General features: G+C 44.9%; 1 protein-coding gene across 1 annotated transcript in view; it reads right to left on the minus strand.

The window, feature by feature from the left end:
• The window catches only part of ano3 (anoctamin 3), a 181,036-nt gene that overhangs the window by 117,441 nt on the left and 40,181 nt on the right, over nucleotides 1–23,414 (minus strand). Inside the window, exons 8-10 of the mRNA XM_080191534.1 lie at nucleotides 19,565–19,686; nucleotides 6,876–7,010; nucleotides 162–258 (exon numbers count right to left, since the gene is read on the minus strand). Of these exons, the coding sequence (XP_080047660.1) occupies nucleotides 162–258; nucleotides 6,876–7,010; nucleotides 19,565–19,686 (354 nt within the window). The remainder of the gene's footprint in view (nucleotides 1–161; nucleotides 259–6,875; nucleotides 7,011–19,564; nucleotides 19,687–23,414) is intronic.

The raw sequence follows: 23,414 nt of genomic DNA on the forward strand, positions 1-23,414 counted from the left end.
GGAAATAAATGCCATTCAAAATCCCTTAATTCTATATGAAGGAAGTTTTTTTTTAAATTTGGACCTCAGAGAAATATTCTCACGGCAAATGGAAATTTTCAATTTAATTGTAAAAGTTGTGCTCACGTTAAAATTCTGCTGTGCAGCAGGAATGAAGTTACCTTGGCAAAGATACAGCTGTCACTCAAGTTCCAGTAAGGGCAATTACGCTCACACATCGGACACATGACGATTTCATTGGCTCCACAGATCTCCCTGCTGGAACATTGAAATAAAATAAATCATAAGGTGTCACTTTAATATACAGAATGTTAAATGGATCAAAATAACGTCCTCAAGACCCTGCAAATTGGAAAAAGCAGTCAGTAAATTCAACCCAGGACAGGCTTTTCTTCCACCTTTCTCTGTCACAAAAAAAGTCAAAAGACACAAAAAATGGAAAAAGGCCCAAAAGTTTGAGATCACAGGCGGAATTTTCTGGCCATGCTCACACCAAGACTGGAAAACCCCGCCCGAGGTCAACAGACCTCTTCGTGGCCCGAGGCTCGCCTGCTACAATTCCCGTGGCGGGCGGGATGGGAAAACTCTGCTCCAGGTACCAACCGACTCAAGAACAGCTTCTTCCCAGCTGTCACTAGACTTACGAATGGACCTACCTTATATTAAGCTGATCTTCCTCTACACCTTAGCTATGGCTGTAACATCATTGTCTGCATCCTATCCTTTCCTTCTCCCCTATGTGCTCTATGAACGGTATGCTTTGTCTGTATACTGCACAATAAACAATACTCTTCACTGTATCCCAATACATGTGACAATAATGAAACAAATCAAAAATCACATATTTGCATAACCTGCACCCTTTTTATCATGCACTTCTTCAGGGTTTTATCATTTTGCAACAGTAAAGGGAAGCAAGGCAAATAACATTGTAAGGAAACTCCAGACACACTCTCTCTCAAACTTTCCATATCCTATTAAAGATCTTTAGAACTCTGAATGGTTTTGATGGGGTGGACATACAGAAGCTGCTTCCACTTGTGTGAAGCATAAACGCCAGCAAGATCAGTTCAGACAACGGTGCACAGGTCAGACTTCTGTCTGTTTCTGTACTGAATTATTCCTGGAACAGGTCACTAGTCAGTCACCAGGAGCATATAGCTTGAGAGACACTGCAACATGTCAAGCATAGCCACACCCACAATGACACAGACACAGAGATAAACTAAGGGGCAATTTAGCATGTCTGATCCTCCTACATCTTTGGACTGTGGGAGGAAACTGGAGCACCCACAGGAAACCCATGGAGGTAGGGGAAGAATGTGCAAACCTCACAGAGTAGAAGGTCTCACAACACTAGTCCAACGCCGGCATCTCCATGTCAAACCCCACACAGTCAGACACCCAGGCTAGAATCAAATTCGGGTGTGATTCACTTCAGATCAGCCATGATCTTATTGAATGGCGGGGCAGGCTCGAAGGGCTAGATGGCCTCCTCCTGCTCCTATTTCTTATGTTCTTATAGGTTCCTGCCATAGTGAGGCAGCAGTGCTAACTGCCACATCACCGTGCTGCCCCAATGTATCAACACAGAAGAACTATGATTCCAATTTAACATATGCATACAAAAAAAATCAACTTAGTGACAGGAAACAGTAGGTGCTCACACCTCCAGGAGGGTATCTCAGGGGCCCCACGCCAAATGCTAAAGATTTGGACAAAGGCTTACTGAGCTGAAAGGGAAAGTGCCAAAAGTCCATTATACTGGCAGCACAGACCCAGGTAAAAAAAATGGAGTAAAACTGAGAATGGACTTTCGCTGAGAGTAAGTCTGGATTTAAGATATTTGAAGATTCAAGAAGCAAGGAAAAGTTGACACAGGCCAGAAAATCCTTGAGGCTTCAAACCAGGGCGAGTAAGAACGGGAATCCTGATTTCTACAAAGTGAGAATTTTCGAAATCAGGCAGAGTGCGTAGGATGGCATGTTTGGAACTGTGAGGGCTGCACTCAGAGCAGTGCGATCACTGAACAGAACAGAAAAATGATCTTGTCAGAAAGGGATGAGCCCTGTTAAATCAATAAAACTGTATAAGGATCAGCAGCACCGGTTTTTGACAAACAGAATGCAGGAGAACAGGTCATGATGTGCACTGTGAATAGCCAGCCTGGGATTTTTTATATCAGTCGTGCCTGCGATGCAGAATGCTGTCATTGCTCCAGACTCTGAGTCTCGTTGTCTATTAGAATTTGATGTCTTGGAAGACACCTTGCCTAGCCCTGCTTTTTGCTGTAATGCGCACTTACAAAGTAACTTCATTGGTCTGTCCCTTCAAAACAGTGAGGATGAGGCCTTTCCCAGGCTTTGCAAACTGTGCAATATGATTTGCAATCATATTGGAGTTGTATAGAAACTTTGGTGAGGCTACAGCTGGAGTACTGTGTGCAGCTCTGGTCACCACATTGTAGGAAGGATGTGATTGCACTGGAGGGGACACAGGGGAGATTCACCAGGAGGCTGCCTGGGATGGAACATACAAGTTATGAGGAGAAGTTGGATAGGCTTGGGTTGTTTTCCTTGGAGCAGAGAAGACTGAGGGGCGACCCTGATTGAGGTGTTCACGATTATGAGGGGCATGGATGGAGTGGATAGGGAGCAGCTGTTCTGCTTAGTTGAAGGGTCAGTCACAAGGTGAGGGGCAGGGGGGATGTGAGGATAAACCTTTTTACCCAGAGACTAGTGATGGTCTGGAATGTGCTGCCTGGGAAGGTGGTGGAGGAGGGTTGCCTCACATCCTTTAAGAAGTATTTGGATGAGCACTTGGCATGTCATAAGGTTCAAGACTCTGGACCAAGTGCTGGTCAATGGGATTAGGTGGAGATCAGGTGTTTCTCATGTGTTGGTGCAGACTTGATGGGCCGAAGGGCCTCTTCTGCGCTGCATGATTCTATGATGATCTATTAGCATCTGTGTTTTGAGGTCTTGCTTCTTTGCCACCTCTGGATTAATTGAACTGCTCTAGTACTTTCATGATTGCATGGCAGTTTAATTCAACTTTTAATTTTGTTTGTCTCTCATGTAGCAGTCGATAAATCTTTCCTCTGGTTGCTAACAGCCTTGTCTCTATCGACTGTGCGTTGCAGCAGAAGTTCCTCTCGCCCAAAAGGTCACAAGAGTGAGGTAAATTGAGTAACGGGGACGCCACAGCACCAGAGGATGATTATCATAGATTCCCTATAGTACATAAGGAGGCCACTCGGCTCATTGAGTCTGTACCAACCACAATCCCACCCAGACCCTACTCCTCATTCCCCCTGACACTAAGGGGCAATTTAACGTGGCCAATCAATCTAAACCGCACATCTCTCGGACTGTGGGAGGAAACTGGAGCACCTAGAGGAAATCCAAGCAGACACGGGGAAAATGTACAAACCCAACACAGATAGTGGCCCAAGCTGGGAATTGAACCCAGGTCCCTGGCGCTATGAGGCAGCAGTGACAACTATTGTGCCATTGTACCATTATGCTCATTCACAACCTGACCAACAACTTGTTTTTGTAGTGCCTGTGAATTAACAAAATCTCATGAGATATTCCACAAGATATCTAATTCCACATAAGATGGTCAAACAAAATTTGGCACCAAGGCACATGAGGAGATATAAGGAGATCGCCAGTAGCTTGGTCAAACATTCAAGTTTTTTTTTTAAACAGAGAAAAGAGAGATAGAGAAGCAGGGAGGAATAGGGGCTGCATTTCCACAGCTTAAGCTCCAGGCAGCTGAAGGCACAAGTACCAATTGTGAATGGTCATAAGATCAGAGCTAAAAGAGTGCCAATATATTGGAAGGTTTGGGGGGCTGGAGGACATTTCAGAGGAAGGGGATGGTGGAGTCATGGAGAGATTTGCAAACACAGTTGAGAATTTTAAAATGGGTGTGTTGCTTATAACCAGGGACCAATGCAGATCACAGCAGGAAGCTATTCGAGAGGATTCTTAGGGATAGGATTTACGCACATTTGGAAAAGCATGGCCTAATTAAGGAAAGGTCAGCATGGCTCAGTAAGGCCTGCCCGCACAAAGTTGATTGATTTTTTTTTGAAGAGGTGACAAAGGTGATCGAAGAGGGTAGACCAGTGGGTGTTGTCTACATGGATTTTAGTAAGGCTTTCAACAAGGTCCCTCATGGTAGGCTTATCCAGAAGATTAAGATGCATGAGATCCACGGTGACTTGGCCACATGGATTCAGAACTGACTTGCCCATACAAGTAAGAAAGTAGTGGTGGAAGGGTATTTTTCTGGCTGGAAGTCCGTGACTAGTGATGTTCCACCGGGATCCATACTGGAACCTCTGCTGTTTGTGACACATATAAATTACTTGGATGAAAACATAGATGAGTGAATTAGTAAGTTTGAGGATGATAGGTGGAGTTGTGGATAGCGTAGAAGGTTATCAAAGGATACAGCGGGATATAGATCACCTGCAGATATGGGTGGAGAAATGGCAGATGGAGTTTTATCCAGGCGAATGTAAGGTGCTGCACTTTGGGAGATCAATTGTTAAGAGTAAGTATAGAGTTAATGGCAGGCCTTGAACAGCACTAATGTACAGAGGGATCTTGTGGTTCAAGTCCATAGCTCCTTAAAAATTGCCACATGAGTAGGCAAGATGATGAACAAGGAATATGGCATGCTTACCTTTATTGGCTGGGATTTTTCTTTTGTTTACTTTATTCCAATCCAATCAAGTCAAATTAAAGCCAACTCAGAGTCCCAACAAGTTGAGACATTCCTGATCCAAGCTGATAGGACAGGACTCTCACCTCCTGTCTTGGGCTTGGTCTACATGATCCAAGCTGATTTGAGTAGGTGTAGCTCCTTCTCCAAGGCTTGATCTAATTTGCATCTTAGCCAAAAGGCCAAGATGCCACTTTAAAAAATTTCTTCAAATGAAGCTGAAATGTAACCCAATGACTTCAACCAAGCACAGCATGTCAATACTACACTTGATCTTAGCCAAAAGGCCAAGCTATAGAAATGATCCCTAAGAGCATGAAGATCCACCAAGGATACTGAGTGCAGGATATCATATTGCAGCTTTATAAAACTTTGGTTTAATTCTGGTTGCTTGGATTGAGGGCATGATCTTTAAGGAGAGGCTGGGTAAGTTAGGGCTATTTTCCCTGGAATGGCAGAGGCTGGGGGTGGGGGGGAGGACACTTTGAAAGTGATATTAATGCAAATAGTTAAATGTTTGTAGTTTTTGGCTGGTGTTAGTGACTGTCCATTTGAATAGAGCTCTTTTTCGATGATGGAGATTGTACAGAGTATGCAAATCAAAGCGGGTGGAGGTAAAGAGTAAATCAGACGCTGGGAAATATACATGGAATAAGCTAGTTGGAGAAAGTGTTGAAGCAGAGAGTGTACATAGATTTAAAAAGTAAAGAAAGAGCATCTGGAAATAGATCTTTGAGAAATATGATGAGATAAATGGTAACAAGTACTAATCTCTGATAAAATAACGGCAGCATTCCTAGTTGAGATCTCTGATCCCTTGGTTAATGGGATTAAAAATATCCCCCATTCACTGTTTTCAAGGCAATTGTTCCTGGTGCAGTTTTGCAGACAGACTGGGTGGAATTTTGTCATCAAGTTGTGTCCGCTTTTGGGTGCGACGTGATCGCAACGTGAGGCGTAAAGTGATTTGCACGATTGCCATCGGTTTTCGCGACGGGCGTTATTTTAGGACAGTAGGATTCCTGGTACAGTCAGCCTCTAACCGGAAATGGGCGAGAGACGGGAAATGTATTCAAATTTATTTAGATCAGCATTTCAATGTGTTGAGCAAGCCCGGCGCTCAATCATCCAGGCTCGCCTTCCTTTATGACCTCGCTGGGAGAGGTTCTCACTGGAGAAGAATAGGGATTTTCCTCATGAACGGAGAGCATTCAACTTGGCCTCTTTGGTGGAATTGGAGGCTACTGACGCCCACTGAGGCGGCCCAGGGCAAGGGGGCGCCCCTTGAGCAGTGCCAGACTGTTGGGCATCTGGGCAATGCCTACTGGTCAGTGCCATGGGGTGGGGCCAATGGGGGATGGGGCCAATGGGAGTAGACGCCAGTGGGGGTGGGGCTAATGGGGAGAGGGTGTGCACTGCCACTCAGCAGTGATCGGTGGGGTGAGGACAGCGGGAACGCAATCGGTAAAGGGGGGGGAAGGGGATCCACAATCAGTATGGGCTGAGAGGTTTCAATGGGGGCTGTATCTCGGCACCCTGGAATTGCAGGGGGGGGAGAGCAGCTTTAGACTGCCTGCAGTAGCAGGGGCCTGACAACTCTCTCTATGTCTGTCAGACCCCTGTTACTGCTAGTGCGCATGTGCAGCATCAGAGGCCTGCACATGCGCACCTCCCACTGCAGGCTTTCAAGCACATTAAACCTCACCCATAGGCTTTTGCACTGATCAAAGGCTTTGCTCAAAGTCTTGCAGCCATGGGGCATGTTGGGGTGGGGGGTGTGGGGCAGGGGGGTTGAAAATGTGCCCCAAAGACGGATCTGAAACTCTCCCACTTCCACCCGGCATTTAGAGATAAAATGGTGAAATTCCGACCATTGTCTCCAATAGTTTTGCGGTGATGCAGATGTGCAACTGTCTTTGTGATCTCAATCACAAGGTGGGTTTAGTCCATCCAGAAAATCAACTGCAGTTATCAACCCAGTAAATTCGGAAGTCGCTTTTTGGAGATAATGTATAGTGTCACCACACTGTGCTTGAATACATTGATCATTAGCCACAGAGTTCAGTTGTTAAAAAAGCAATTGCAAAACAGTCCTGAGTTGTTTCATTCCCAGTGGAAGAACTGCAATGTTGTCCTACCTGACTTGGCTGGACTCGGTTGTGAATAACCCGTAAAGAAATACAAACAATCCGACCAGGGCAGCAGGAATCAGCATTCCGGTGTACCATCCCAGCCATGCAAAATACAGTCCAATCTTCTCGCCAAAGTATCGCCTATAATGAATGGCACAAGATTATTAGCGCTACTTAACACTGTCCTGAGCTCTGCCTTCTGTGACAAATTGGTGGAGTGAAAAGTATTGTAAAATGGTGAGCCATAACCTCCGAGCGCTGCCCACCCCCCTCCGGGGCTGGATTTGAGGGGGGTACCAAAGATGCTCTGGGGAATCCCCTTTGGGTGTTTCCAGTTAAGGTTTTGCATGACAATCGCTCAGACGGCACAATGACACAGTGATTAGCTGCTGCCTCGCAATACCAAGGACCTGGGTTCAATTCCCGGCTTGGGTCACTGTCTGTGTGGAGTCTGCACATTCTACCCATGTCTGCGTGGGTTTCCACTGGTTTTCTCCAACAGTCCAAAAGACGTGCTGGTTAGACGCGTTGGCCATGCTAAATTCTCCCTCAGAGTACCTGAACAGGTGCTGGAGTGTGGCAACTAGGGATTTTCACAGTAACTTCATTGCAGTGTTAATATGTAAGCCTACTAAATACATTTTTGATTCCTTTGGTGGAACCTCAACCTTTACAGTGGTCCAAGCATGGATAAAAGAGTTGAATTGAAGAGATGAGGTGAGAGTGGCTGATCTTAACACTAAGGCCAATGTGGAATCAAAAATTTAAAAAAAATGCCCACTACATTGACCACAGAAAATTAGGATTGAAACAACACCATGACAGCTTTTAAACTAATGATTATTAATGCAAAGCCAATCAACCTCTCGAGCCAGAATGAGAACAATTTAACAACTGAATCTCATCCTTACAGATAATAAAAAAAAGATTGTTAAAGATTGTTAAAATTTGAATGTACACTTTCTATATCTTGTTTTTTTTTCCATAAAATCCATCACATCTGCACCAACTCTCTGGCAAAGCATCTTACCCAGCCCCTATCCCCATAAACCTCACACATTCTCCTCATCTATACATCTTGGGGCACTAAGGGATGATTTATCATAGTTAATCCACCTAACCTGCACATTGTTGGACTGTGGGAGGGAACCGGAGCACCCGAAGGAAACCTAAGCCGACACAGGGAAAAGGTGCAGAGTCCACACAGACAGTGACCCAAGCTGGGAATCGAACCTGGGTCCCTGGTGCTGTGACGCAGCAGTGCTAACCACCGTGCCTGACGTCCGTGATGTCACTACTCCTTTTACACTCAAAACAAATCTTTCTTTCATTCCGTTTTTCTTTCCACACTGATTTAACTCTAAAATTGGCACTCCTATTGCAGGTTTTTTTGTTTAAATGCTGTCTCTCAATTCTTAAATCTTATTTGTTAAGGGGATGGACCATTGTGTTAAATGTTCACTGATGTCCAAGATTCCATGATGCCCTCAGGGCACAGTTTTCAGTTCACACTTCCAGCAAGTTGTGTTGCTGAAGGGTGCTGGAGAGGATGTGATGATCGGTACAAGCTTATATTAACGTTTCAAAATACTCAAAGCTTCCTGTGCTCTGCAGCGTCGAGAAAACACACAGCATTATTCAATCTCGAGAAGTCATAAGAACATAAGAAATAGGAGCAGGAGTAGGCCATCTAGCCCTTCGAGCCTGCCCCGCCATTCAATAAGATCATGGCTGATCTGAAGTGGATCAGTTCCACTTTCCTACATTCTCCCCATAACCCTTAATTCCCCCGTCTATCAGAAACCTAACTACCCGTGACTTAAATATATTCAGTGAGGTAGCCTCCACCACTTCAATGGGCAGAGAATTCCAGAGACCCACCACCCTTTGAGTGAAGAAGTTCCTCCCCCCCGCTTTATTTTGAGGCTGTGCCCTCTAGTCCTGCTACCCTTTCTAAGCGGGAAGAATCTCTCTACCTCTACCCTATCTAGCCCCTTCATTATCTTATATGTCTCTATAAGATCCCCCCTCAGCCTTCTAAACTCCAACGAGTACAGACCTAGTCTAGTCAATCTCTCTTCATAGGCTAACCCCCTCATCTCCGGTATGAGCCTAGTGAACCTTCTCTGCACTCCCTCCAAGGCCAATATATCCTTTCGCAAATGCGGCGACCAAAACTGCACACAGTACTCCAGTTGCGAGTGACATTAGTGTTATCCGGGCTTTATACAGCTGATTACTGCATTGATATTTAACATGCTGAGACAAGCTAAGGCAAGCCAATTCTATCATGGAGCAATAGCTATAGGTGCTGTGTAAATATAAATTTGTTTAATATTGCCACCTGATAGAGGTTGATATTATTTTTAATTTTATAGTACTCTAACGCTGTGATTTCATTTTTCTAATCAGTTGAATTAAAGCATACCCTTAAAGCCTTATCCATTATTAAGTTGCCATCCTTGTATAACGGAATAAAGAATCGGACAATTTCATGTAAGGAGGCAGCATTTTGATAAATCTAATATCATACATTAGAATTGATGATTCTTTAATATTTAAAGTTCAAACACTGTACAGAGTATGCAGTGCCTTGCATCATAACAGTACCACTTCCTTTTAGTTTACATTACGATTTAATATTGTGTGTTATGTTTTTAAATCTGTCAAAGCCATAAGAATGCAAACCAGGGTGGCACGGTGGTTAGTACTGCTGCCTCACAGCGCCAGGGACCCGGGTTCAATTCCAGCCTCAGGTAACTGTCGGTGTGGAGCTTGTACATTCCCTCTGTGTCTGCGCAGTTTCCTCCAGGTGCTCCAGTTTCCTCCCGCGGTCCAAAGATGTGCAGGTTAGGCCATGCTAAATTGCACATTTGTGTCCCCAGATGTGTAGGTTAGGTGGATTCACCGTGGTAAATTCGTGGGGTTATGGGGATAAGGCAGAGGGGTGGGCCTGGGCAAGATGCTCTTTTGAAGAGTTAGTGCAGACTCGATGGGCTGAATGGCCTCCTTCTGTGCTGTCGGGATTCTGAAGGAGTTTTGGACGTTCATTTCCAAAGGAATAAAAATCAAAGGCAGAGACGTTGCGCTGCTTGAGTAACACACCCTGGCACTGCCCACCAGACACCAAGCACTGCCAAGGAGGCAGGTTTATTGGAAAGCAAGCAAGATGCCAATGATGGCACAGAGTGCTACAGTGACAGCACGTTCCACATTCTAACCAAAAGCAAAAACACTGCAGGTGTCAGAAATCTGATATTAAAGCAGAAATAAAGATTTTCTTACTGTTTATTTATTAGTGTTACAAGCAGGCTTACATTAACACCGCAATGAAGTTACTGTGAAAATCCCCTAGTCGCCACACTCCAGCGCCTGTTCCGGGTACACTGAGGGAGAATTTAGCAAGGCCAATGCACCTAACCAGCACGTCTTTTGGTCTGTGGGACTGAGCGACGGTGGGGCTGAGTGTCGATGGATCTGAGGGGCAGGGCCTTCTGGAGGTTGTGGAGCCAGACCAGGACAGTTTGATCTAGGCTGGTTTGGCGACGGGGGCAACTGCTGTGTACCATGCATTAGAGATTGGTGGGGATGGTGGTGGTTGGGGGGGAGCGTGGGGATCGCAGCAGGCCATGGGAGGGGGGGAGTGGGGGGGGGGTCAGGGTAGCCATTGGGAGGCCAACCTTCTGGGAAAGGTGTAGGGGAAGCCAGTGTGCGTGCGCAGTGGCCCATTCAGCACGCCGCCGCTAGCCTCTTGGGTGGGATTAGGCTCTGCCCCCCCCCCCCCCCCCCCCCGGTGACTGTTTTTCAAAGCTTAGTTTTATTTATTAATGTCACAAGTAGGCTTACATTAACACTGCAGTGAAGTTACTGTCACTTTCTCCCTGTGTCTGTGTGGGCTTCCTCCGGGTGCTCCCATTTCCTCCCTTGCCGGTTAGGTGCATTGGCTGTGCTAAATTCTCCCTCAGTGTACCCAAAAGGCGCTGGAGTGTGGCGACTAGGGGATTTTCACAGTAACTTCATCGCGGTGTTAATGTAACTCTGTTTGTGACACGAACAAATATACATAAAAATAATCTTTATTGCTGTTTTAACACCAGATTTCTGACACCTGCAGTGTTTTTGCTTTTGGTTAGAATGTGGAATGTGCTGTCACTGTAGCACTCTGTGCCATCATTGGCATCTTGCTTGCTTTCCAATAACTAATAAACCCCGGCCCCTGTGTCTGTAGTCAGGCAAATAGCAAAGATGTCTTTAAAGGGATGTTGCAAACATGTGCGAGAGAAAGGGACATGCAGACTGGAAACATTGGCTCTATTCTCTTTGGGCTGGGTGCATTAGCCATTTTAAATTCCCTTAGTTTCAGGGGGATTAGCTAGGGGAAATACCTGGGGTTTTGGGGATAGGGCCTGGGTGGGATTGCTGTCGGTGCAGACTTGATGGGCCAAATGGCTTCCTTCTGCACTGCAGGGTTTCCATGATTTCTATGATTCTTTCTCCAAAGATACTGTCAGGCATGCTGAGAATTTTCCGGCATTTTCTGTTTTGGTGTTGAAGATATTCTGATAAGGTGAGATGAAGGTGGGAGCCAGGAGGTTCAATTTTCTGTTTCTGTGCTGCAAGTTCCATGTAAGTCACATCTACGCAAGGTGACAATTTCCATATGAGTGCACTTGGGAATCAAATGGCTGATCTGACATTGGGGTTACACTACCACTTTCTGTACACACGGAAAGAAAATTGCTCAGAACTACCTTGCATCAATGCAGTGTGACTGCAGACTCAATATATCAGGATTAGTAAGAGTGAATTCAGCATCAATTCAAATTCCCATGGCAATAAGGTGATTGTCAAACAGCTTGGCTAAGATGCCACAGATAAGAAAGCACAGCTCTACTTTCTCAGGAGTCAAAGGAAATTTGGCTTGCCTGCTACCCACTCTCACCCATTTTTATGGATGTACCATAGAAAGCATCCTTTCCGGATGTATCACAGCTTGGTATGGCTCCTGCTCTGACCAAGACTGCAAGAAGCTACAAAGGATTGTGAATGTAGTCCAATCCATCACACGTCATAGTTTCCTCGAACAGTGTGTGTTGGAGCCGACGAGGGAGTGAGCTATCTTGGATCTGGTGCTATGTAATGAGGCGGGTAGAATTAGGGACCTTGTGGTGAAGGATCCTCTTGGGGAGAGTGATCATTGTATGGTGGAGTTTCTGGTGCAGATGGAGGAGGAGAAAGTGGGTCCCCGGACACGCGTCCTCTGTTTGAATAGAGGGGAGTACGGTAGGATGAGAGAAGAATTGGCGAATGTGGACTGGGGGAGCGCGTTGGAGGGAGGGTCTGTTGAGGAGCAGTGGAGGATCTTTAAGGAGATCTTTCTTGGTGCTCAGCGGAAATTTATTCCGATGGTCAAAAAGGATAGTAGGAAGAGAGGTAATAAGCCGTGGATAACGAAGGAGGTGAAGGAAAGTGTTAAATTAAAAGCGGAGGAATTTAGAGTAGCTAAGAGTAGTGGGCGAGAAGAGGATTGGGGGAGGTTTAAATGTCAACAAAGATTGACAAAGAAGTTGATAAAGAAGGGTAGGAGAAACTATGAAGCTGGGCTAGCGCTTAATATAAAAAAGGATAGCAAGAGTTTTTATAAATATATAAAAAGGAAGAGGCGGGCTAGGGTGAATGTTGGTCCTTTAGAGGATGAGAAAGGGGACCTAGTGGTAGGGGATGAGGATATGGCTAAGGTATTGAATAACTTTTTTGTTTCTGTCTTCACGAAGGAGGACGTGAATAATTTGCCGGGTGTTAGCGATGGAAAGGTGGTAGGACTGGAGGGTCTTAATGACATTACTGTTACTAGAGAGGCGGTGCTCGACAGGCTGGAGGGGCTGATTGTGGACAAGTCCCCAGGACCGGATGGAATGCATCCGAGGGCTCTGAAAGAAATGGCGGAGGTGATAGTGGATGCCTTGGTGGTTATTTTCCAAACGTCGCTGGATTCCGGGGAAGTGCCGGATGATTGGAAAACGGCTAATGTTACGCCGTTGTTTAAGAAGGGTGCCAGGCAAAAGGCAGGGAATTATAGGCCAGTTAGTTTAACGTCTGTGGTAGGTAAAATGTTAGAATCTGTCATTAAGGAGGAAATTGCGAGGCATCTTGAAGGGAATTGCTTGATAGAGCAGACGCAGCACGGTTTCATTAAAGGGAAGTCGTGTCTGACAAATTTACTGGAGTTCTATGAGGATGTGTCTAGGGCGGTGGATAGAGGAGAGCCGGTGGATGTGGTCTTTCTAGATTTTCAGAAGGCGTTTGACAAAGTACCTCACAAGAGGTTATTGCAGAAGGTCGAGGGACATGGAGTTGGGGGTAGGGTGTTAGCGTGGATAGAGGATTGGTTGTCAAATAGGAGGCAGAGAGTGAGGGTCAACGGGTGCTATTCGGATTGGCGGATGGTGACTAGTGGAGTGCCGCAGGGGTCGGTGCTGGGGCCTCAGCTTTTTATCATTTATATAGATGATCTGGAGGAGGGAACCGAGTGTAGGGTGTCGAAATTTGCTGATGACACCAAGATTGGGGGAATGGCAAATTGTGCTGAGGGTGTGGAGAGTCTGCAGAAGGATCTAGATAGGCTGGGCGAATGGGCCAGGAAATGGCAAATGGAATTTAATGTTGGCAAGTGTGAGGTGGTCCACTTTGGTAGGAAGAATGGTAGGAAGGACTATTACTTACGGGGCGAAAAACTGCAGCAGGCGACGGTGCAGAGGGACCTCGGGGTCCTTGTGCATGAGTCGCAAAAACCCAGCTTGCAGGTGCAGCAGGTGGTCAGGAAGGCGAATGGGATGCTGGCCTTCATAGCGAGGGGGATTGAATATAAAAGTAGGGAGGTCTTGCTGCAGCTGTATAGGGCATTGGTGAGGCCGCAGCTGGAGTACTGTGTGCAGTTTTGGGCGCCGCACCTGCACAAAGATATTTTGGCCTTGGAGGGAGTGCAGAGGAGGTTTACTAGGCTGATACCAGAGTTGAGGGGGTTGAGCTATGAGGAGAGGCTGAATAAACTGGGCTTGTACTCGTTAGAGTTTAGAAGAATGAGGGGAGATCTCATTGAGACGTATAAGATGATGAATGGGATGGACAGGATAGAGGTGGAGAGACTCTTCCCGCTGAAAAAAGACAGTAGGACTAGGGGGCACAGCCTCAAGATAAAGGGGGAGCGGTTTAGAACGGAGTTGAGGAGGAACTTCTTCACTCAAAGGGTGGTGAATCTCTGGAATTCTCTGCCCGTTGAAGTGGTGGAGGCTGCCTCGCTAAATATTTTTAAGACGCGGGTTGATGGGTTTTTGATAAGGGAGGGGATTAAGGGTTATGGGGAGAAAGCGGGAAAGTGGAACTGAGCAGCGACAGATCAGCCATGATCTTATTGAATGGCGGGGCAGGCTCAAAGGGCTAGATGGCCTACTCCTGCTCCTATTTCTTATGTTCTTATGTTCCTGCTGTCTCAGAAAGGCAGGCAACATAATCAAGGACTCCGGGTACAATCTCTTCTACCTTCTTCACCACAAAAAGGATGTGGAAGCTATTGAGAGGGTGCAGAGGATATTTACAAGGATGTTGCCTGGATTGGGAGGCATGCCTTATGAAGATAGGTTGAGGGAGCTAGGGCTCTTCTCCCTGGAGAGACGAAGGTTTGGAGGCGACCTGATAGAAGTTTATAAAATGTTGAGAGGAATAGATAGGGTGGATTCTCGGAGGCTATTTCCCAGGACTGAAATGGTCGCTACGAGAGGACACAGGTTTAAGGTGCTGGGAAGCAAGTACAGAGGAGATGTCAGGGGTAAGTGTTTCATTCAGAGGGTGGTGAGTGAGTGGAATCGGCTGCCGTCGGTGGTGGTAGAGGCGAACTCACTGGGGTCTTTTAAAAGACTTCTGGATGAGTACATAGGGTTTAATGGGATTGAGAGTTATAGATAGACCTGGTAGGTATGGATATGATCAGCGCAACTTGTGGGCCGAAGGGCCTGTTTGTGATGTAGTGTTCTATGTTCTACGTTCTTCCATCAGAGAAAAGATATAAAAGTCTGAGATCATGGACCAACTGATTCAAGAACAGCCTCTTCGCTGCTGCCACCAGACTTTTGAATGGACCTACCATATAGTAAGTTGATCTTACTCTACACCCTAGCTATGGCTGTAACACTGCATTCTGCCCCCTCTCCTTTCGTTCTCCTCTATGTACCCTATGTACTTTGTCTGTATAGCACACAAGAAATAATACTTTTCACGACACTCTGCTTTCCAATACGTGACAATAATAAATCAAATCAAAATCAGAATGTTTGCCTTCACCACCAATGTGTGAGCTGGTGGGACTGGATCATTTTTCATCTGATTGGTTCAAGCAGCTTTCATAACAGGAAGTGACCCATTGCTACACAATAAGAAATTTCCCAAAAGAGATATATTGGCTAAGTGATAAAGCCTATGGGATGTTGTTTTGGGGCAGTTTATCCTTGAGTTTAGGGAAGTAGAGGGGCTTGAAATGGATCATGTAAGTATACAGTTGGCATAGCTATTATTGCACTTGAGTGTTTTTTTTCCTTTATTGCGGCCTTATTTGTAGGTTTTACTGGTTAATAAATGTTGCCTTTTGTTGATTTTATTACAATAAGATTGGAACCCCTCTCACTGATATTCACCTCTTTCCTCACATTCTACCACACTGCAAAACAAACAGTTAGGCACAGGCTTTCCAAGTTTCCCTTCAGGGATTTGGAATATCCTCGCGTTTAACATCGGTGAGGTTCTTAACATCGCTTAAACCTTGGGTTTGCACAAGAAGCGATAATAGCTCATATGGGGCACCACTCAAAGAGAAATAGGAGAGTGTGGCCAACATCTGAAACTCAAACATCATCACATTAACTTGTCATTTATCTCATTCCCGTTTGTGAGACCCTGCTGTAAGCAACTGATTCCTGTATTTAGTAAAAATCCCACTGGAGCATCGACAGAGAAAATCCAGGGAAAAATTCTGGTTGTAAAATCCATTGGTTGCAAAGCACTTTATTGCATTCTAGTTATGTAAATACAGTCTCTTCTCTGAGCTGATGTTAGGATGGCGTTATTAATTAAGAATGTTGTTCTCTTTACCACTTCATAGCATCATCCCACAGCTACCCTACGTCAGCAAGGTAGATAGGCAAGTTACGGGCCACAGTTGGCTGTTATTGCCTTGAACACTGGTAGACCCTTTGCTGCAGAATAACAGGAGATGAGTTTTTAGCAGATAACAAGATACTTATTGCTTTCATTGGTATACATTAGTCAGTTTCTTCGTCAATTAAATATTTAATAGTTAATTTTGTTAAATGATGCCCTGGAGCCTTAATAAAGCATTTCAATTTTAAGAGTGCAATTAGTGCAAACTTAGCATGCTAATTAATTCAATTTGGAGTTGTGGACAGTTCTGTGGGTGGGGCCAGCTCCCACTGCAATATTTGTTTAACCAGAAGCTCAATTTCCACTGGGCATAACTTACACTTGAAATCCCACTATCATTTTTCTAGTTTGCTCCCTTTAAGTCAAGTTGTTCTGGTAAAATTACTCAGTCCCACAAGGTTTAAGTTGAAATGTCCCCAAACACTCCCCAGAACTGACAAAGAAACTGCATTTCCATGCTAAGTAATTTGAATGAAATTTGACTTCAAAAACCTGATCCCACCTTCCCTCTATATCCTTTGATTCCCTCTGCCTGCAATATCTAACTGCTCCTTGAAAATTTTAATGTTTTGCCTCAACTATTTTCTGTGGTTGGGAAGTCCACAAGATTCCACCCAATTATATTGTTGGATTGGCACCTGGCAGAGCCAATCATACGCCATTTATAGAACTCACCGAATCTTCATTTCTTTAGAATACTTTAACAATAGTCTGTAAAACACTAATCAGAGATGGAAACTCTACAGCTTCCTAGAAAGTCCTACAAGCCTCAAACAACTGAAGAGTGAATGTTTTGGGGTACAGATCAACTTCAAAATATGCATACCTGTGCTATCATCCTTGGAAAATTATTAATGATCTCCTGTGGTGTTACTGAGGAGGAGTCACAGGATGTGTTGTGACTAAAGTAGGGTGACTAAAGAATGGAGAGAATGAGGCAAGGAATGGAGTTTGACTGGAAGTTACCACCACGTGCAAAGTTTATGTATTAATGTCACAAGTAGGCTTACATTAACAGAGCAACGAACTAACTGTGAAAATCCCCTAGTCGCCGCACTCTGACACCCGTTTGGGTACACTGAGGGAGAATTTAGCACGGCCAATGCATCTAATCAGCACCAGCACAGCCTTTCGGACTGTGGGAGGAAACTGGAGCGCCCAGAGGAAACCCACGCAGACATGGGGAGAACATGCAAACTCTACACACAGTGACCCAAGCTGGGAATTGAACCCGGGTCCCTGGCGCCGTGGGGCAGCAGTACTAATTGCTGTGACATCGTGTACCAAAAAATTGAAAATCTCAAATAACAAACCTTTATAAAAATTGGGAAGTGAACAATGATTTCAAGGCAAGTTAGCCAAGCTGCCCAAAATCATCCAAAAAATATTTTAAAAGTAAGATTTGGTCTTGTTTTCTAGCTCATTAAACTATCTATCCTAACTCTGTCCACCCTTTAAGTGGAAAGAATGACACGGTATTTAAAAAGCATCTATGTATCTTCAGGATGTCCCAGAGTCCTGTACAGGACATAGATTGCTTCAGACATGCGATCACTGTAACAAAATGGAAAATAGAGCAGCCAATTTGTGCACAGCAATGCTCTCCAGAATTGTAATGAAATGAATGACTGTGATACTTCTCAGTAATCACTTTACTGCGCTTGGCTAAAGAATCAAAGGGACATGGAGAGCATTTTTTTTACACAGTGAATGGTTAGGTCCATGCCTGAGAGTCTGTGCTGGATGCAGAATGATTAATTGTGCTTTTCAGAAGGGAACTGCATAAGCATCAGAGGGGAATATGTTGCAAGGATATGGGGAAAGGGACGGGCACTGGGACGGAATAAATTTCCTGTGCAGAGGGTTGGCACAGACACGAATCAAGATGACCTCCGTCCATGCTGCAACCATTCTTTAATACATTTAACGGTATGCTAGATATGGGTATGTAGGAGAATGGGGAGGCAATGGCTTCGTAGTATTTTCGATTGACAATTAATCCAGAGGCTCAGCTAATATTCTGGGCTCCAATCCCACCATGGCAGATGGTGGAATTTGAATTCAATAAATTCTGGAATTAAGAAGCTATTGATGGCCATGAAATCATTGTCAATTGGTGGAAAAATCCATTTGGTTCACTATTGTCCTTTAGGGAAGGAAATCTGCCATCCTTACCCGGCCTGGCCTACATGTGACTCCAAGGCCACAGCAATGTGGTTGACTCTCAACTACATATTTACCCACTAATTCCTCTAACCTACACATCTCAGGACACTAAGTGGCAATTTTTACCATGGCCAATCAACCTAACCTGCAAATCTTTGGACTGTGGCAAGAAACTAGAACACCCGGAGGGAACCCACGCAGACACGAGGAGAATGTGCCAACTCCACACAGTGACACAAGCCGGGAATCAAACCCAGATCCCTGGCACTGTGAAGCAGCAGTGCTAACCACTGTGCTACCGTGCCGCCCAATGCTCCAGTTAGTGACACTGCCAGTGAAAATATGTCCAGTGCCGGCAGCTCATTGCAATTAACTGGACAAGACCCTAGGCCAGTTTCTCATGATCTTCACTCCTCTGCATCTGAATACAGGGAACATTCCAGGCCGTAAGAAACTACAAAAGGTCATAAATGAAGCCCAGTCCATAACACAAACCAGCCTCCCATCCGTTGACACTGCTGACACTTCCCGCTGCCTTGGCAAAGCTGCCAGCATAACTAAGGACCTTACGCACCCCGGACATTCTCTCTTCCACCTGCTTCCTTCAGGAAAAAGATACAAAAGTCTAAGGTCATGTACCAACCGACTCAAGAACAGCTTCTTTCTTGCTGCCATCAGACTTTTGAATGAATGTCCCTCACATTAAGATGATCTTTCTCTACACCCTAGCTATGACTGTAACATTGCATTCTGCACTCTCTCCTTTCCTTCTCTATGAATGGTATGCTTTATCTGTATAGCAAGAAACGATACTTTTCACTGTATGTTAATATGTGACAATAATAGATCAAATCAAATCAATTCATTTGAGAACAGAATGAAACTAATGTTGTGGCCAAAATATGAATGATGGACAAGTAATCAAAAATGGGTAATGCAATTTACTGTTCATTTACACCTTGGCACTTGCTTCTGATCAATTAAGGTTGAAGAATAAATATATTCAGCACTCTTGTTTAAGTATTTGTTTTTTCAAATTACACATTTTGCAATTAAACTTGAACTCACAGAGTTCCATATTGCTATTTCAGCAGACCCGCAAATTACAACAACTTTAAAGTATTTCAGATAATCATTACAGCAAATTAAAAGCTCAGGAGATATGAGGCTCCAGAAATGGGATTGTGAAACCTAAATAAGCAAATATTTATGATTAACATTAATAACATGGCAATTATAATGAATAAATGCTGTAGCCTTCAGAATTAAGTTGGAAGAAAGAGGGAGAGTTACGATGTACATACAGGCAATATTCCTACCTGATGAGATCTAATGGCTGGTACTTGTACCACATTCCCCAACGAGCCCAGCGCTCATAGAGTAAGTGCCTGTGATTAAGTGCACCGTGTGTTTTTATTGGGTGGCTGCTCTTGTAGCTTCCCTGCGTGGAGAAAGAATCAATTAAAATTAAACATGCAAGCCCGTAAAAAGATCTCACACAAGTGCGTATCATTGGATTTTGTTGGTAAGAAAGACGTGCTGCCAAAGTTTTACGTCTTGCACTCATCAGAAGAGTCAAATTTTTGAACAATGACAAACATTTACTCTACAGCAGAAAAAGGTGCTGATTGGTTGGAAAGTTGATTCTGAGCTAAGGCATTGCCATTGGGATGGGGGAAACTACCGGCTTCCCAACCCCCTGGGTAATTCAAAAAAGTGCAAAACTTGGATCGATTCCTTTTGTTTGCAGACTGCAAGTTCCTTCATATGAATGTGCATCGCTTCTCGCAAACACATATGAGCTACATCATGGCATCAGTTGATTACTTATGCTTAAGCCTCGCATCTTTTTTTAATTACCCTGGAGCTTGGGAAACCTACGGTTACTGTTTTCTCCATGACAGTGCCTCTACAGTATGGCCAATTATAATTCATTTGGGAGGCGATGACCCAATGCTACTGTCGTGAGACCATTAATTCAGAAACTCAGCTAAAGTTCTGGGGACTTGGGTTCAAATCCCACCACAGCAGATGGTGGAATTTGAATTCAATAAAAATACCTGGAATTTCGCATCTACTAATGACCATTGTTGGAAAGGCCCATCTGGTTCACTAATGTCTTTTAGGAAAGGAAATCTGCCGTCCTTACCCAGTCTGGCTTACACGTGACTCCAGATCCACAGCAATGTGATTGACTCTCAACTGCCCTCTAAGGGCAACTAGGGATGGGCAATAAATGCTGCCCATGTCCCAAGAACGAATTAAAAAAACAATCAGCATCTTTTTCTCCTGCGGTATAAAATGTTATGATCATTTGAAATTTGGCATTCTTGCATTTGTCCTGATGGGTGCAAGATGAAAAGCTTCTGCAACATGTTTCTCTTTTCATGCTCTGTACTACCAAGCCACTGTTTGTGTCTGGATTATCAAACCACAGGATGTTATCTTATAAGTACATTGTGGCGCATCTTTGGACAGTCAGGACAAAAGACATGGAGGTGGCTTTTGGTGATACATTGATGCACAGTGCTTGAAATGATCCAGCATGCACTGAGCTGAATGTGACAAAAATAGCTGGCAGTATTGTCAAATCTGAGCTCCCAAGATTGACTGATTAACTGAGAGGAAAGTAGGTGTACAATGGAGTTTGACTGGCACTGAGGAATGAGAAGGAAGAAGAATGTAGCAGCCTGTAGGTTTTGACGGACAGTATGATAGACAGCCACTAAATCATTCAAACCTGTACAGACATAAGAGAAGGATACTCCTGTAAAACTATGTGCAACTTGAAAGAAAATAGCATTTGCTGAAAAGTTAGCTAGCCTGAAACGTAAGTAAAATTGAATAACGCTTCCCAAAACCAGTTCTGATGCAAGGTCATTGAGCTGATGTGTTGGGGCTGAGATTTTTGGTCCCTTTGGGATGGAACTGGGAGTGCTGGCAAGGAATTACACGGCAGAGAGGCAGCGAGAGGGGACAGCTAATATCCCACCACTATGCCATTTTATTAGCGGTGTGTAACAGTATGGATGTCCACTAACAGGCCAATGGAGCTATATTTAATTGGTGTCAAGGATCAGGAAGACAACTCTGGTTCACTGTGAGCCCATTTGGTTCATTGATGTCCTTCAGGGAAGGAAATCGGCTATCTTAAGCTGCTCTGGCCAACACGTGACTCCAGACCCACAGCAATGCGGCTGATTCTTAAACATCCTCTGAACTGGTCAAAGAATGGCACAATTAAGGGTGCGCAATGAATGCTGGGCCAGCCAGCGACACCCATATCCCACAAATGAATAAAATAAAACATGGTAAGTTGGAGAGTGAAAACTGACGGGGGTGGGGGAGAGAGTGAGATGTGGACAGTTTGATATCTCTCCCTTCTGGATGCTCCATGATCAATGGTGGATCCACCATTTTGTTTTGATCGCATCACATGGTAATCTACTGCTCTGTCACAGGCTGGTGAGAAATTATTAACCAATCTTATTTGGGAATGCTGCTGTCATAGCAATAGCGCTGCCGGTACTTCACAAATCTGCTCCGTCACCTTCCCCAATCTGCTCATCCTCTGATTGAACCAACAGATCTTGGAGGCGAGTCTCAACTGGACAGCAGTCCCAATGGTGGCCTGTTAATTGAACACTGTTGGCACTGTGGGTCCCACTGCCCGTCAATGCAGGGTCACCTCCCATCTTCAGCCCCAGGATTGCTAAGAATTGCCACGTTCTTCCTGTTAACTATTTCTCTCTCCACTAATGCTGCCAGACCTGCTGAGGTTTTCCAGCACTATCTGATTTCAACTTGAAGCCTCACTTTTAGTGTCAAAACTGTGACTCAAGAAACTGCGAGCAGAAGTGGCTCTGGTTATTTGTTAGGCCAAGTCTGGTCACGTAAGGATAGAGGGGATCCCATAGTAACTTATAAAATTCTAACAGCGTTAGACAGAGTAGATTCGGGAAGACTGCTCCTAATGGTGGTGGAATCCAGAACTAGGCGTTACACTTTGAGAATAAGGGATAAACCTTTTGAAACTGAGGTGAGGAGAAATGTGTGGAATTCACTACCACAGAATGTAATTGAGGCCAAAACATTGTCTAACTACAGGAAGAAATTAGATATAGCTCTTGGGGCTAAAGGGATTAAGGGATATGGGGAGGGAAAGGGGGATCAGGATATTAAATCTGATGATCAGCCACGATTAAAATGGCAGAGCAGGCTTGAAGGGCCAAATGGTCTACTTCTGCTTCTATTTTTGATGTTTTTATGTAAAATACATGTATCCCCAGCTACAGGTTACTGGTTAGGAATCCACTACTTCACATAGACATATTTCAGGTTGCGGAACTCAATAATTTAGACAAACTGAAACTCCCAGAAAGGGTCATATCCGCTCCCTCCTTCCCTTTTTTTCATTGTCCTCCCACTGCTAATAGTGGTTAGCATTGCTGCTTCATAACGCGAGGAATCTAGGTTCAATTCTGGCTTGGGTCACGTGTGTGTGGAGTTTGCATGTTCTGCGTGGGTTTCCTCAGGGTGCTCCTCCCACAGTCCAAAGATGTGCAGATTAGTTGATGGGCCATGCTAAATTGACCCTTCGTATCATGGGGACTAGTAGGGTAAATATGTGGGGTTACAGGAATAGGGCCTCGGTGGGATTGTAGTCGGTGTAGGCTCGATGGGCCAAATGGCCTCCTTCCGCACTGTTAGGATTCTCTGATTCTGGTCAAAAATAGAAGAATCCCTACACATTGCAGAAGGAGGCCATTCAGCCCATCGGGCCTGCACTGACAGCAATCCCACCCAGGCCCAATTTCTGCAACCCCACATATTTTCCCTGCTAGTCCCCCTGACACTAAAGAGCAGTTCAGCACGGCCAATCCACCCATCTTTGGATTGTGGGGAGGAAATCGGAGCACCTGGAGGAAACCCACACAGACCTGGGGAGGATGTGCAAACCCCACACAGACTGTGACCCCGAGGCTGGAATTGAACCCGGGTCCGTGGTCTCATGAGGCAGTAGTGCTAACCACTGTGCCACCGTGCCGCTCCGAATGACCCTTCCGCAGGAAGGCGCCATTAGTCATAACAATCGTTTCACACTGAGGGCAACGACTGAAGCTCTGGGAGTGGAGATGGCTGCATCTGGTGAGAGGACACCGCACCTCT

The sequence above is a fragment of the Carcharhinus amblyrhynchos genome, chromosome 6, assembly GCF_965287045.1.
Source record: "Carcharhinus amblyrhynchos chromosome 6, sCarAmb.v2.hapA, whole genome shotgun sequence".
Classification (NCBI taxonomy): domain Eukaryota; kingdom Metazoa; phylum Chordata; class Chondrichthyes; order Carcharhiniformes; family Carcharhinidae; genus Carcharhinus; species Carcharhinus amblyrhynchos.